The following is a 17,110-nucleotide window of genomic DNA, read 5'->3' on the forward strand; positions in this document are numbered from 1 at the left end:
TACACCCCTCGTTCGTAACAATACGGTTCTCCACTCGAAACAGACGGAGAAACAGCGTACGTTACGCAAGCACTGCGGCAGCGGTGTTCACCTGCGCTGTCGTTCAATTTTTCTTTTAATTGATTGTTGCGTAACGGACCGCGTGGCTGCATGGAAACGAGCTTGGACAATAAAGAAACGCGCCAGACGCGGCATTTCGAATGCGTTTGACGATATCGTGACACACGTGTCTCAGGCTCGGCCTAATGCCAAGGGGTTTGCCGCACGCGAATCGCGTCACGCGCTCTCGCAGAACAACGTTCATCCATCGTGTGCCACTTTTTCCCTTCGTTACAGTCGACGCAAGCTATATAACCAAGTCATGAAATCGGTCAGGCATCGAAGTATGCATATTTTATTTGAGAATAAGCGCCGAGTAAGCGGATTGACAGAATAGAAGAGAAAAGGCCATAAAACTTTGATTCTTGGACGGCGAACGATCGGTCAATTTTGCATACTGCGTGATCGCTTTTCAAGCTATATCTGTTCTTATTTCGTGTAATTATTTTGTTAAACGGTTTTATTTGTCAAGCAACTTTAGTTACACCTAAGTTGTGGATTTTTATGCATTTATGGAAAATTTAAGGATTACAGGGCAAAGCAACTATCTCGCTGTTTTTAAATTCTAATTTCTTAGCTACGTTCATGGAAATATAAAGTTGCATAAATACCAGAAAGGGGTAAAGCAGGGGTAAAGTAAAATATTCGAGACTCGTGATCGTAATAATCCGGCTTCCGTTGGATCTCGTTAATCCTTAAACGGATTAGTCAAGTTATTTAAATTTAAGTAAAAGGACTCGAAGTCAAGTTAGTGGAATTTAATTTGAATACGAAGAAGGGGGTTTAAAGTTGTTTCAGCTAACTGGATGAAAGCATAAATTTTGTGACAGATTACTTCTTCGTTCGGATTAATCGGTTGTTTAAGTCGTTTAAGCAATGGACGTTCGATGTCTGCTTTTAAAGCTTCGCTATTGAGACTCTCGAGGAATCTAGGACTACCTCGTTGACCTTTTTGAGGATACAGAATTAACAAGTATCGAAGGCTCGCAGGCTCATTGAGACAACCAACACGATGTACAAAGGGTACGCTTTAAGATCGGATCGATCTGCCATTTATCAACAAGATGAAAGTATCGAAGATGTTTATTCATCTTGTTCCTTTGCGTTTCCCTTTATAAGATGATATTTTTCAATTTCCCTTATAACGAAATAAAATAGCTCGTAAATTCGACTGTTATAAGATCAACACGAGTTTATTACCCAAGCAGTCGTTCGTATGAGAACAGTTAGAAATAAATTCTGCACCCAAAGGTGCACCTGCAGCACGCGGAACGAAGAAACTTGGCCGTTATCGATCGATCCTGTTGCTCGCTATAAAATTCATAGATTTAAATCGGCTTTCTAACAGCTTACTCTTCAAATCACAGGAGATTCTAGAATCAATTTTTACCTTTGAAACTTCTTTCCGTTATTTTTACCGAGTTTACTTTAACGCGTTGGCTGAACGAATATTATTTGGAAAAAGAACATACAGATTTTTCAAATCCTTCGATTCTTCCAACTGAAAGTTGCTTTTTATATTGCTCTTTTTCACTTTATCCCTTGTACTGTTATTTTTTCCCCTGAATCGGTTATATACATATAAAACGTTTATTTTCTTTAAAAAAACACCGTTACGCTAGCATTTCAAAATATCAAAAATTTCACAAATATGACCATTTATTTATCTGTTCGTAGACCGATGCAACCATATAACCCGAATATTTAAGAGGTCATTTTTAAAACGATTGCTGGATTATTATACGATATATATAACATAATTATATATTATTTTTGCTATTATAAAATATATATACGTAACATTACTGACATCACTGAGACCAATTGGGACATACTAGCAATTATATTAAAAGCTATACAAATCTAGGTTAATGAAAAATATACTAGCGATCACCGTGAAAATCAATCTTCGTTAAGAAGTTAAGTTCTTGCAGTTCCATCAAAGAATTTCCCAATTATAATTTGATATCTCAGCAACTTTAGAAACTGACAGGGCATGTAACATCTACGTTGACGAAAAATTTGTTCAGGAAGTGAGGAGCTTTACGCAGCCTTCTAGCGCTATTGAATATCCTTAAAAGGACTCGACACGGTCCTCACGCGAGCCGTGACAACGCGAAGGATGCACGAACGATCCAGCCATGTAAATAATGGCGCGTAATCGTTACGTTGCGCTTTATATGGATGAAACTGTGCTGGTTTCTCGCGTACGTTGTACATGTGGATTAGAAACAAGTACATATTCCTTTAAGAAAAAAAAAACAAAAAAGAAACAACCGTCATCGGTCGTGAAAGTCAAATTAAAAAGGAGCACTCGACTGGTCCTCGACATTTCTTCCCTTCATTTTCCCTTTCTTCTTCCTGTTCAAAAATTGAAGGATTTGTAGCAATAAACGAGCAAAACATTTTTCTTTCCCATACGAATTTTTAAGAGAATATAAGTAGTTTCTTCGTAATGTCGTGTATTTAATCAAAACATTAAATTTTCATATTATTCAATGCATTTTCCTAACGATTAACTAGTTTCGTTATTTATGAGACTATAGGAATTTAGAATTTAAATATACTTGGTATGAAACTGTTACAGGGATCTTTCTAAAGAATTTGTTTATCGAAAAATTGTTTGGATGGAACAGAAGATGTCTGCAACGATAATCTTATGTCTCCGGTAGTTTTCGTGATACCTTTTCCCGCATATGAGAAAATTAAACGAATATTCTGGCTATTTATCGATAATATTGATCAATAATATCTAAGATTTTGATATTCTTATTGCGACATTGTGGTAACATTGAATTCACGTGGTTTATATCGAATCTCCTCTTTCTTAATATGATCGTTAATCTATAAGTGACAGATGATAAATTCTAACCGATGGTATTAGCTCGTCGAATTCAACTCCAAATGAACGATATTTATCGACGATAAATTTACGACGATCTTAAATTCGAAGGAATCGAAAAGATCCTCGAAATGATTGGGTAAAAAAGGAAAAAGCAAAGGAACGGTTGCCTCTGAATAATTTCCGATATATCCGCGATTCCTATATAATTTGATTCCATGTCAAACACTCTAATTAAACGAACTGCTAGCCAACGAAAGATCGTATCCATTAAAATTTCTTCCACTTTCCATTCGATTACTGCCGGACGTTTCGTTTCTTCCTCTTTCTTTCTGGAGGGGAGGCGAGAAAACGTACAGATACGAATTTCTAGGGTCAAAGTGGCCAAACACGCGGTAGCACGATTCTCCTATCGCGATGATAATGAATTCTTCGTTTGTTTTAGCCTTCAGATAAAGTATCTTTTAATTGCTGTTGACGTTGAAACACGCGCGTCTCTGGTAGGAAAAGTCTAGTCTAAGTAGCGGTTAGATTCGAGCTGTACGAGTATGCGAAACGATATGCAAACAGTAGACGATAATTCACGCAAATATATGATGAGAAAAATCGATATGACGTAAGAATTTGTTATCGTAACGTTTCGTAGATATCGCGAAGAAAAACAGACGCGGAGACTTGTGTATTGTTCGCCACTATCTATCGTTGAAATTTCAAATATATGCAATATGAAATTTTTCCATATGATCATCGTGTAAAATAGATAAATATTAAAAGAAATATATATATATATATATTTAACTAAATAAACGTTTCGTCGTAATTCCTTAGCATCGTCGATCGCGACCTACTCGTACCGCTCGACAAAATGTGAAAAAGCAGGAAAGTAAGAAAAAATAGGCTCACGGTATTTCCTCTTCGCCTTCATCTTGCAGAAGGGTATCCTTTTCATAATAAAATTCTTCACCCCCATTTTGCCAATGTCTCGACCGCTATTCGATCCGCGAGAACCAAACTATCGAAACGAAACACTTGTCCACAGGTGTAAAAACCAATTAATTATTCATCCAAATCCCGGTAACAAGATGTTCCTCTAAGATTCGATACGCACTCTAGATCACACGAATTGCTGATGACTTCGTGGAAACTCGTAAACTTTCTCTCGATTATCAGTCAGTGGAAAACCGAACATGATGATTTAAAGCGGTTGCATCGTTCGTTGTCCGGTGCTTAGTCGTTGTTTCGTTCGTTCGTTGTCGCATCGATCGATCGATCGTGCAGTGACGCAATGAATCCGGCTGAGAATCGCGCGATAATCGAATTGCCCTGATAATCAGAGCAGCCGATTCTCTTCGATTTGGATCCCCATGGATCGCATGCCGTGTCCGGGGTTTCTGTCGTTGGTTTTTCCAGCATTCGTGCCACTGTTTTGCCGCGGCCACTGTTTGCGTTTGACTGTGACGCCGAACTCTGGGCTATAGCCAACCAGGACTCTGACTACTCGCGATGAGGTGAATGGAGAGGGGAAATGTGCCTCTTCTCCTGTTCTTTGCCCGTAGCGACGGTACACTGACTGACGAGCGTGTATGCGTGGTGCATGCATGCTCGTCGATTTCTTAATCGCCGTGGAAATAATGCTTCACCCTCTCTAATTCGTCTAAACTGTCTGCTTACGAAGCTTCGTTTTGGCAACAACGATTCGCGGACATCGGGAAGACATTGGCTAGATATTTTGCTATATTTTCGTGATTGTTTCAGTACAATTTAATTTGACAATTAAGTTTCTTCTTTTTTCCTTCTTATTTTCACTTATTTTCCCTTTCTCCTTATCTCTTATCTTCTTTCGTATATTTTCTTTCGTTTCTCTTGTACAAATAAATTATATCATATTTGACGTAAATGAAATCGATGAAAATCTGTTTTTACTATTAACTTCTAATTTCGTAAGATACAATCCACCAAACAGATTAATAATTAGCTTCGCAAAATCTTTCAAGCTTCGTACGTTTTGTAAGCGTAAAACGTCGTATTATCGTTCCAATTCTCGGTAATACTCTGGTTTTGCAATTTCGTAATACTGCATCGTCATAATGTTTATCAAAGCGCAAAGCTTCTCGCGAGTCTATCTCTTTGAAGTACAAAAATAGCAGGCTCGAGGTGGTCGAATAATCTAGTTTAACCGCGATGCATTAAATCGTGTATGGTGCCGTATAAACGAACCCGCTGGTGCAATCGTCGAATCAAAAGCATCGCGTTTACGCGCGTGAACAACATTTTAAACGACCTCGGGCGCGTTCGAACGTTTAGTCGGCCGACCATCGATCGGCATTTTCGCTCGACCATCGCTTTCACGCGCCACGCGTTTCCTGGTTGCCTGATCGTTGTCCCAATCGTCGTGGGCCCATCGATCGTGTTGCCACTTTTTTTTAAATGCCGCCGGTTTTACAGCTCGTCCTCACGAAGAACAGTTGCGACAGTTGCTCGTACGTACGTTTAGGTCGCTGACAGGTGCACGCCGCCATATGCGACCACCTTGCTCTGACAAGGTTGCACCAAAATGGTTTAGCGTTCTCGATGAAGTCACGTCATACCTTCCAAATCGAGTTAAATGGAGTGCCACCGCATTCGCGCACCGATGTTTCGCACAGTGATGTCTCGCGTACCGATGTTTCCAATGGAGAAGTCCATCGTGTTTCCATCTTCTACCACAGACGTTTCTTCGTCCGTTGCGTTGCCAGAAACGCTTTTTCGATATTAAACCACGTGTATTTTCGGACGTGGAATCGCGGCCTCTAGCGAATTCGTGTCACACATTTACCAACGTGGTATTTTCGTACCGGTAAAACGTCTTTCGCAATATCGTGTCCCTTTTTCGCGAACGACTGACGCGTTTGGATTGTTTGCTTTCGACTGGAAAATTTGACGAATGCTACCGTTGATACGGTATCAAACCACTCGTGACACATGTATCTTTCTGGTTTGGAACTTTCAGTCGCGTTTAAGGCGAAAATTCTGGTACGATAGCGAGGAATACGAGTTATACTTAAAAACGAAGCTTTTAATTTCCAGTTTATGAAAATTACAAATTACCACTTTGTACGTACGCGATGATCGTATTGCGACAGATCTATCTTCCAAACGACGCAAAGCGTTTCTATTTTCAACAGGAAAGAAAGAATTTCAAACGATTAAGTGGCTGATTTTATCATATGGAAAAGTAATAGTCATGAAAGGAAATAGTAGAGCAACAAGTTAATCAGGATGCTGCTCTCTGTTCCTTGTGAGATTCGATTAGCCACTATCTAACATCTATAAGATACACGCGCGATTTCAACACGTCACGCAAAAGCGAAATTACGAGAATCACGGAATCTTCGCCTGTCCTTTTTTTTTTCTACTTTCTAAGCATCCTCGCCAAGCGGTTGCTATTGTTAACGCTTTAATAAAGTCTGGATGATCGTCGACCGGTATGCCGACGCTTTCGTTAAATTGTACGCGTGCACACGTTGATGTTCGATCGCGGAACACTCTGCGATATAACGTACGAGTGGAACGTAATTTTCGGAACGAGTTTTTTTTTTCACCGACCAACGAGTCGTTTCTGAAACAAATTACATTATTTTACGAGTTTTACGGCTGCGTTCAAGTTCCTAATGAAGCGTGTCAGTCCGATTTGATGCACTTTCGCGAAAAGTTCGGCTGCTTTGAGAATCCTGTTACCAACGTCGAGAGAAAGTTACGCTCCATTAGAGTAATGGGTTTGTTCTGTTTCTCCAGAAAATCCTAATCTCTTTACACGAGACAATTTTTCAACGTGTACATTTTGAACAATGTACATTTTTAGGAATTTTTTAATTTAGCTCCGACAAATATTTGCTATTTCTATATCTTAATCTTGCTCACGTTTTAACAAATAAATAAATAGATATTTAATGTTCCGAGAGGACGTAAATAACGATTCGTGAATTTATCCCAATAATTTCCGAATGCTAATGTGCCGATATTGCTCTTATGTAGGAAGATACAGAAATGTCTGTCGTTTTGAAAGAATCTTTGTCGTAAAATCGAAATGAAAAACCACCGACATCAACGACGATTCTTTCGTATTTGTTTCAAGCTGAGGAAACTTTTTCGAGACAAAAGAAACGTACAATTGGTTTGAAACAGCCTTGAAGAACATAACGAGAGTAAATCGCGTATTCGTTCCCTGTTTTCGTAAAACTGGCGAATAAAAAGTTCCTGAGCTTGTTTGAAAAAAAAAAATGTAGTAAGATGATAGGCAGATAATTCAATTTCCAATGTAGGAAGAATCGATGGAAAGCAATCTCGATATTGAATCGCAGAAACCTCCGATGCTGATCGATAAAACAGCATAAAAGGAACCTCTCGCGTAATATCTCTCCTAATAGAATCAACTCTTTTAAGAATAGCTGCATCCTAACCAAGAGGAAAAAGGAGGATCATGAAACAGGATACGAAACGCAAAAGGAAGCATAGAAAACGAGGGGAGAAAAAAAACTAGACAGAAAGAGAGAAAAAGAAGCTAAGAATAACTCCCTCCTAACCAAGAGGAGAAAAGAAAATCATGAAACGAGATACGAAATGCAAAAGGAAGCGTAGAAAAGAGAAAGAGAGCCAAGCTAAGAACAGAGAACGACAGTTCGGTGCATAATCTTTTCGCATTCCTATCCGCTGGCGTGCAGATCCTACTTTTGTCAGGGAAATCGGCCCGGATGAGGAACTTGGAATTAGTTTGGTTGAAAGAGGACGGAACTTCGAACGTTATTGCCACGGGGTTGTAACACAGGTGCCGTTGAAGCGACGGTGCAACTGACGCGATGCCACGAGCACCGGAAGCAGGTGGTTCCAGCCACGCACCGACGACTTCGCTGACGCGTTCCGGCGGCGTTCGAGCGCCGACTCTGCCGAAGAAGCCACCGGGACTATCTTTAAACCGCGATTTACCAGTCAGCCCGGCGATCAACGGCCGCGTGAACCATTCGCGATTTACTCGTCACGGAAACACGGGAATTGTATCGAACAACCGTTTCTCGCGATTACTTAACGGTGCGGTCGGACCGGTGCCGCGTTTTATTCGCTTCTCGATCGAATTATTAGCTTAGGCCTCTGTAACCGGAATTTTGCTTGCTTCGAGGGATAGAAGCGGTAGTTGATTATGTTTTGCCACTTTGATTTGAAAATTAGAAAGCGATTAGATCGTACGATCTTAGATTACCGTATAGATTAATGATTATTCGTAGAATGGTATAGCAAGAAGAAGTATACATAATGGTACGATAACAAGCGAACGAGTTAAAAATGCGAATATATAAATAAGAGAAGCGTACGTGGGAGAAACGTACGAGTCTGTCTTTCTTGGTTTTTTGATTTTTATGTCACCCGACGGCTGAGATAATTGCAAAAGGTATGCATAGTTTACTTCGAACATACAAAATTACAATCAAGAATAATCAAGAATACGTTTGAGAAGATCGAAAGAGAAGCACAGTTTATTGTAATTCGAATTTTAAAATTGCCCCGTTGTATGTAGCGTAGAAATTTCCTTGAAGAACACCGAGAAGAACGCACACGAACGAGTGCCGATTCTCCTAAAATCTCTTAAAATCTGTTAATTTGTCTTACGTAAAACACGGATCCTGTTCGCAACTGATCTCGTGTTCCTATTCCCTCAAACGCATTACCTTCTACGCTATATAATTCTGTATTTATTCAGTTCCCATTGTTAGGTTTCATACTCTGCACCGAAGAAGTCCAATTTATCAGAGAGTGGCATCAAAGAGAGGAAACAGCGTCGTTCTCGTCGGTAGGACGCGTGTTCCCGGTTCAAGAAGCTTCTATTGTCTGACGACCGATAAGACAGGAAACGGGAGCAAGTGCGACCCAGGTTGCGAAACGTGAGAATCTTCCTGCAGACGAGCGTGCAGCCACGTCTTGGGATTGAGTTTGCGGTCTCGTGAGAAAATGACACGATCGTCGTATTTCGTCAACCGAACCGTCAACCGTGTCATCAGTAAAAAGCTGAGCCGCTTTGTTTCAGCGAAAGTGAAAACCGTACCAAGTCGAGGCGAAGCGTTCACGAGGACGACGAACCGAGGACCGAAGAAGTTATCCTTGATGGCGATCTTTCATCTTTAATGAGTTTTAACGTACAAGGTGTACGCGAACGAAAGAAGTTGTGCAGTCGTTTGTGTGCCTCCTATTGAATGTATTGTAGGCGCCACTAGGAATATTCGTCTTAGGTTGCTGTATAAATTCTCCTCGATTTTTGTTCGTACAGGTAAGCTATAGAATAAAACTATAATATTGCTATGTAAGTTGCTATGAAAGATAAGAATAAGATATGTATTTTTATATTAGGTATACAGAAAGTTTTTCGCAAGTGCGATGACTTTGGTGGCAACTGATTTTTATCCTTTGAAAACACTACAAAACAATTTTTAAAGAAAAGATTAAATAATTTTGAGGTCGTAGAAAACAAGAAGTCTCCTTTATAATAAACCCGAAGATAAATCTGAAGATTTTTATAAAAAATATATAATATCCACGTAGATGGATGTTACAAATGTGTTCTGACGGATACAACTTACGCAACAACTCAATGTCTCAGATTTCGGTGTTTCAATTGCGTTCTAGATAAATTTGGGACGAAAAATTGAGGAGCAAGCGTGCAATGGAATTATTATATTAGGTATATAGAAAGTTTTTCGACTTTGGTGGCAACTGATTTTTATCCTTTCAAAACATTAAAAAACAATTTTGAAAGAAAAGATTAAATAATTTTGAGGTCGTAGAAAACAAGAAGTCTCCTTTATAATAAACCCGAAGATAAATCTGAAGATTTTTATAAAAAATATATAATATCCACGTAGATGGATGTTACAAATGTATTCTGACGGATACAACTTATGCAACAACTCAATGTCTCAGATTTCGGTGTTTCAATTGCGTTCGACGATTAGCAACTTACGCAACAACATTCAATGTCTCAGATTTCGGTGTTTCAATTGCGTTCTAGATAAATTTGGGACGAAAAATTGAAAAGCAAGCGTGCAATGGAATTGTATCTTTTATTTCTATCTAAATTAAATTCAAACTTTTTAAACTATGGCAAATATAGACTACCATAGATTGGTTCTTTCCTTTAAGCCACCATGTATACAGAAAAAGTAGTTCAAATCATAGAAGCATTAGCAGGTAAACCGTTCTCCGAGAGGAATCCAATTGACGGGGCAATTATTCGATTTTCGATCGTGAATCGCCCGCACTGTGAAGGTCTTAATTGAGAGGAGAAAATTGTATTCACCTGTTTAACTGATTGCCTTCTATGACGGGCCCGTTAAACGGATAGTAAAATAGATCACTCGTTAAATCGCTTGAAAACCATTGAAACATTCTGCAATAAAGAATTTTTGATACGACGAAATACATTACCGCTGATTGGTTTCCATATATCATATACGTATGTACTTTAGTCGATTTGTAACAATTTGTAAAATGTGTAAATGAACGAGTAACTCGCGATTAAATAAGATCCTTATCATTTGACAGAATCGCGAAATACTACATTCTATTTATACGCTTAAATTATACGTTGTTACGAGTCCAGAAATATCTTTCGTACGTGAACTTTATCTTAGAGATCAGATACTCTTTCCTAGGAGGTTGTTATACATCTTTTCTTTTTTTCGTAATTTTGAATCACTTTTTTGATTTATCTCGCTTCTGCGGGACATCGATAATTATCTATCGATGCTCTTCAAGTCAATTTCTCCATGCCATAAAAACAGCATACTGATACAGAATGCAATCATGATCTATCGATAGAAAATTTTGACCGGCGATTCGAAGATTAAATTACATCTCGTCAAAAACGAACGAGCGTCCGAATTCTTTCGAAGCAACAGAGTACGTACGAAAGCGCAGACGTGAAATTGCGAAGAGAAATTTTCATACAGCTCGTATGCATTCCTCGTCAACCGTAATTACACGATGAGTTGTTGCGTTATAGTTTCCACCTGCCACTTGTTCGATCGCGAATACGTTTCGTTTCGTAGGAAACGTCAGCCAGTTCCAAGATTCATTTTCCTGCTACGCGCGATTCACTTCTGCTTTTTATTTCGTTCCTCTCTTTCTTTTCCTCGCTGGTTTCTACTCGTCTCTCTGCTCGAGCCCCCACGTTACAAGCGTATGCATTTCGCGGCGAGAAACCACCTCGAGGCGATTACGACGGAAAGCAACTCATTAGCGAGACCTGTGCATTTATTTAACCGTTGTACGAAGCATTTCAGCGAAACAGTGACTCTAAAGCGAAGGAAGCATTTCTCTTTGCACGGCATCATTGTGTATCAGGTCATTGGGCCATGGAGAATCCAAAGATGGCCGAAAGGATTCAGCGCGAGGAAATCAAATGTGCGTGAAATTATCGGATCTATTCCCTTCTTTCTCTCTTTTTTTCTTGCCCCTTCGTTTCTTCACCGCTGCGATTGATATTGGCTGCGATCGGTTGCATCGTACGGTTCCTCCTTTTTGTATCGTTCGACAGAAAGACGCCTCTGTTACGACATGGAAAATAATTCCAAAGAAAGTCTACGTAATCAGGCTGCAGTTCACGAGACGCCAATTGCGAGCGAATGGAAGGAAGAAAAATTAAACGAACAATTCTTGTCTTGTGATTTTTTTGCGAGATATCTACGTGACCGTGTGATATCGAAATAGAACCCGGGAATCTCGATTATATCGGCACATTAATTAACTCATTAAGAACCAACGTTGCGTTAGCGCTACGTTTTATCTGTGATCTTTTTCGACCAACTTATATTATCGAATTCTATGTTTTTAACATCGCGGCTGCGAAAGAGAATTCCAAGGATCGACTCGATATTTTTCTCTACTCAGATTCTACAATTTTAGGAAACGTACGGAATTGGAAGTATTTGTCACATCGATGACACATTATTTCAACGCATTTCTATTTCAAAGTTTCTACTTGATATTAACGTTCATAGAGCGATTCGATATAAGCGATTTTCGTTCGTACGACAATAAAATTAGATGATTATCGGTATGGCAAATATCATGATCGTTTCAGGCAATCAAGTTCTATCGTATGTTACGCGTAATCCGTATTCGATAACATACAATTTGAGGAATTTCCAAGCAAAGTTACGATTCAAACTGTATTTTATTACAAATACAGGCTGCCTTTATCGAAACCGCAATTACGACTCGATAAATGGGACGAAACGATCGAATAGAAACGAAAGATAAATATGTCTGACCGTTTTCTGTGCGATCCTCTTTATCGAAAGTCTTGGTGGATTTGGACGAACGTTTCAAGGTCGCCTCGAAATCGCCCACCACGTCGCTGAGGTCGAGAGCCGTTGATACTTGCGTGCACTCTTGCTTATCGTGGTTCGACCTCGGCAGAGTCGTCACGCCATTCGTTGTAGCAGGTTCCTGTGGTATTTTCGGTAATTCCGCCTCTATTCCGACGAGGGCTGGACTCACCTAAGATTAAAAATATCAAACAATTTACGAAACCATCTTCCTTCTGTTTATTATGCTTGTCTTTCATTTTTTACCTCGAGGTGAGCATCGTTGGACCTTCGTTCGACCTAACCCATTGAGGATCAAGCAGTGAAATAACGCGTGGAAGTTACGTAAATGCAACATTTAAAGTAGGGAAATAAATCGTTGTCGAGTTACACAAAATCTACATAGTACAGTCGATACGTTATATTATTACGCGAATCAAAGATATGGAAAGAATTCCTATAATCAAAAAGATACGCCTTATCGTAAAGATATAAAATACCTCGATCTCTTTAAATTTCATAAAACTGTACCGAGGAAATAATAACGAAAAGCTATTGCGCGAATTCTTCACATTCCTTTCCATTCATTGTAAGTGTAATGGGAATTTACATATTCAGAGATATTACGTTAACAGAATCTTGGTTTTTAAATGGATCGATATAAGGTGATTCGCGTGATATTACATTGAGATATAAAATGAAGAAAAGGAAGATTAAAAAGGATTCTATTATCACGGAACGAAAGTCCATTTGATTTAAACCGTTCAACGATTGACGTTCGAAATGGAGCGTCCTAGATTCACAATTTGGATCTAGCAGCAGTTTAATTATGGAATGAAGCGATCAATTACCAGACCCAGGAGAACCTCCATCGACTGACATTGCCTTCGACGTTCTCTTTTCTTTCGTCTTTCGATGCTAGACCTGTCGCCGGCACTTCCTGCTGCAACCGCCTCGCAATATCGCACGAAGTCCAGGTCGATGTGGTAGCCGTAAGGGCAGCAAAGACACTTCGAGCCTGTCGAACCGGAAACGTAGGCCTGCGTCCCCACTGAAGTATACCGGGAACAAGTATAAAAAATATCATTATCTATTCGATAAAAGTTTTTATCTAACACTTAAATCAAACGACACATAAAACATTTATGTTAACCACTTAGCGCACATGCTACACGTGTTGGTGACATATACAGGTATAAATCACATTTACTTCAGATAGTTACTTTAGCTATCGATCTTTATGAATTTAATACGATATATCGTATGTGTACGTGAATACGTATTGCGTATGTTGATGCAAATTCATATTTTTATGAACGTAATTAACCGAAAGAAATGGAAGCATTTCCAGGTAGAAATCTGATTCACTCGTCAAATATTCTGGAATATATCATACACGGTACATTTTATATATTTCTGCGTGTTTCGTGCATTTTATGTATTTTTTGTATATTAAAATATTTCATTACTCGTATTACCAAATAGAAAATGTATTTTTGTTTGTACGTTACTTTTGTATAAGAATTTGATCGACTCCATAAAATGGAAAGAAAGATTGTGCGTTAGAAGATTAAAATGGAATTCATATAAAATCCGTGGAGTAATTACGTATTTCAATTTCCCGAATCAAGCAGAGCATGGACAATGGTAACAGTTTTTTCATCGATGATTCTGATTAAACCCATAACCAAAGTCCCAATTACATACTGTATCACGTACACATTTTTTATCGAAGCATCTTTCGTAGAGGATTCACCAACCGAATCCTCGACTGCACCGAATATTAATGTGTTATAATAGTAATTTAGAGCAACATCAATCTTCTTCAAGATACTCGAAAAGAAAATGACCCTATCCTGCTTCGAATAGATCGAACAGAAAATCGAAGGAAAAATATCTTTCGAAGTTAGGTTCGGTGATATTTTATTTCAAGAAGCGGACAATGGTAACAGTTTTTTCATCGATGATTCTGATTAAACCCATAACCAATGACCTTATCCTCTTCAATAGATCGAACAGAAAACGAAGGAAAAATACACGGTGGTATTTTATTTCAATGGTAACAGTTTTTTCATCGATGATTCTGATAAATCCATAACCAAAGTATTCACAGTATCACGTACACATTTTTTATCAGTATCTTTCGTAGAGGATTCACCAACCGAATCCTCGACTGCACCGAATATTAAGTTATAATAGTAATTTAGAGCAATATCAATCTTCTTCAAGATACTCGAAAATAAAATGACCCTATCCTGCTTCGAATAGATCGAACAGAAAATCGAAGGAAAAATATCTTTCGAAGTTAGGTTCGGTAGTATTTATTTCAAGAAGCGGACAATGGTAACAGTTCTTTCATCAATGACTCTGATTAAACCCATAACCAAAGTCCCAATTACACACTGTATCACGTACACATTTGTATCACAGCAACATCAATCTTCTTCAAGATACTCGAAAAGAAAATGACCCTATCCTGCTTCGAATAGATCGAACAGAAAATCGAAGGAAAATTATCTTTCGAAGTTAGGTTCGGTGGTATCTTATTTGAAGAAGCGGATATGGAGAAAGTTCGACCCTCCTAATGATATTCGAAAAGAAAATGATCTCGTCTTTGTTTGATGAGTTCGATAGAAAGGATCTATCTTTGGAAATTAGATTCGATTGTGTTTTATCTCGAGAGGCTGATTGTTCGAGGGTAATGACCGATGCGAAGCGTAAACCGAAATATGTTGTAACCATTGGCGATCATCCAAAGCCACGGTAATAATAATCTGGCAAAGTTCGTTAGCCGCGACAACGTGGGGATCCCATTTACGTGTCATATTGGTCCGTTCATGCTATCGCAACGTATACGTGGCAATGACTCAATGAAGTTCTACCGCTGTATTTAAAGATCGTAGAAAAGATAACCGCGATAAACATATTTTTCTTGACTTTCTGATTTTAGTGTACGTCTTTTGGTCATTTAAGGGAAGAATTATAATACGAAGTAATGGAAGAAAGGAACAGACTTAAGGTCAATTAAAAATAGATAAGAAATGCACGATCTAACGATAGTATTCGTTTAAATCGATTAATTAATTTGTCAATTAACTTTAAATGTACAAGACATATTTATTCTCAAAAACAAACGAAAAGATAGTTCTAGCGTGGACTTGATTGACACGATATCAAAAATTATTCTTTCGCACCAGACGAGAAATTGTGATTTATCACATTTTTCATTAGCGATCTTCGTACATTGTCGTCTTTTATTTGTTTATTTTATTTATGTACGCGATACTTTTTTGGGTAATTAAAGGATCAAGCTGATCATGAACTGCAGTAAACTGTATAAAGGAAATGGTGGCGGAGATTCGCATGAAATTTCAATTTAGAGTTCAGGGAGAATCCGGCTGCTTCATTAGTCGGATCGTTTGTAGTTTGTTGAGAAAGTTTCCTCGGTTAGAGGAGCGCTACCACGTTTCCAAAGTTTTATTGTGTTTATTTATAACGACGCGATGCAACGAAAACAACAAGTTGTTTTATCCGATAAGACGGGAAACTTTATAATGTTTTCTTTGTGCTATTTTTCTACAACTCAAATATTTTCAGCTAGACACAAAATTTGGATTATCAGCAGAGTATATCGTTATCACTAACATTATTATCTGTTAATATCACTTATGTAATGTTACTTACACGTTTTCGTTGAAAATGCAGATCAAAGATGTAAATCGAATATTATATAATAAATTAATAACAAATTGTATAATCTTTCGCAATCGAAATAAAGGGTTTTTCGATATTCAATTTAAATCGTACGAATTATATTCGACATGGCTAATGCATATCATTATCGATAGTCCGCGGATTTGTATTCATTTATTCATGGGAAACACATAGATGCAAAAATAATTACATATAATCCATATAATTTGAAAAGATATATAAAATATTCAAAGTACACTACTGCTTGCGATATTTAATCGTGTTTTAATTATCGATAAAATTATTGCAATGTCGTTGTATGTTAATGCGACTTACCGTTTCCGTTGAAAACGCGGGCCGAGGTTACAACGGTCAAAGCCATTTTTCTACACGATCAGTGTTACTGTGTTTCACCACCAATCACAGGAAAACATCCTCACCACCCTGAAAATAGAAAAAAAAGACCTTCGTTAGTCTCTCTTTTTCGTATTATAAATTTGCTATATATTATAAATTTCTATCGTGTAGTAACACGCATGACGACAACGCGCGTAACAAACGGAAGGAAATTAATTCGGAAAATATGTCGTAATTTAAAGAGAGGAATATTTCAGAGAAATACGTTTATTACATTTATCCGACTAGATTTATTAGAGAGCGGCGCTAGTATTATTCTACGAACAAAAGATTCTCAGAAACGCGTAATTTCATTAGGCGTTCGTTGTACATTCTCTGTTATCTATCGTCAGAATCGCGTTAAACGTGGAAATTCAACCCTGAAGATCTGCGACCTTTCTTTCGCCGATTCTACACCAGCGAAATCTTCGTTTTTAATAAAATGCGCTATGGAATTCCATGCAGCGTGCGCGGCAAATAAATTAGTTTCGTGGAATTTCAGACTGTCGGTTATAATTGACGATACAAAGAAAAATCGCGAATGGGATGAATCGCGATAAGGTTCGATACGGATGAGCGACAGCGATACGGTTGCCGTGTTTCAACGATCTGATTATGCGATCGAACTAACGCAAGCAAGCTTATACCTTCGATATATGTTTCTGAATTTGTTATTATGGAAAATGTAAGAGTTATGATTGGAAATATAAAGTTTAAAGCTAAAGAGTCTCAGAGAAATTTGTTTCTA

General features: G+C 38.3%; 1 protein-coding gene across 5 annotated transcripts in view; it reads right to left on the bottom strand.

Moving 5' to 3' along the window:
- Positions 1-17,110, bottom strand: part of LOC117234677 (KN motif and ankyrin repeat domain-containing protein 2) — a 67,167-nt gene that overhangs the window by 10,554 nt on the left and 39,503 nt on the right. For 4 of the 5 annotated variants that reach the window (XM_033496119.1, XM_033496120.1, XM_033496123.1 and 1 more), the window contains exons 2-4: positions 16,303-16,410; positions 13,125-13,324; positions 12,238-12,466 (exon numbers count right to left, since the gene is read on the bottom strand). In XM_033496119.1, coding sequence (XP_033352010.1) covers positions 12,238-12,466; positions 13,125-13,324; positions 16,303-16,348 — 475 coding nt within the window. In that variant the 5' untranslated portion in view covers positions 16,349-16,410. Of the gene's footprint in view, positions 1-3,844; positions 4,042-12,237; positions 12,467-13,124; positions 13,325-16,302; positions 16,411-17,110 lie in introns of those variants that run through there. The other variant, XM_033496124.1, reaches the window with a different exon arrangement.

Source organism: Bombus vosnesenskii, unplaced genomic scaffold, assembly GCF_011952255.1.
Source record: "Bombus vosnesenskii isolate JDL3184/JDL3185 unplaced genomic scaffold, Bvos_JDL3184-5_v1.1 scf7180000013308, whole genome shotgun sequence".
NCBI classification, from domain to species: Eukaryota; Metazoa; Arthropoda; class Insecta; order Hymenoptera; family Apidae; genus Bombus; species Bombus vosnesenskii.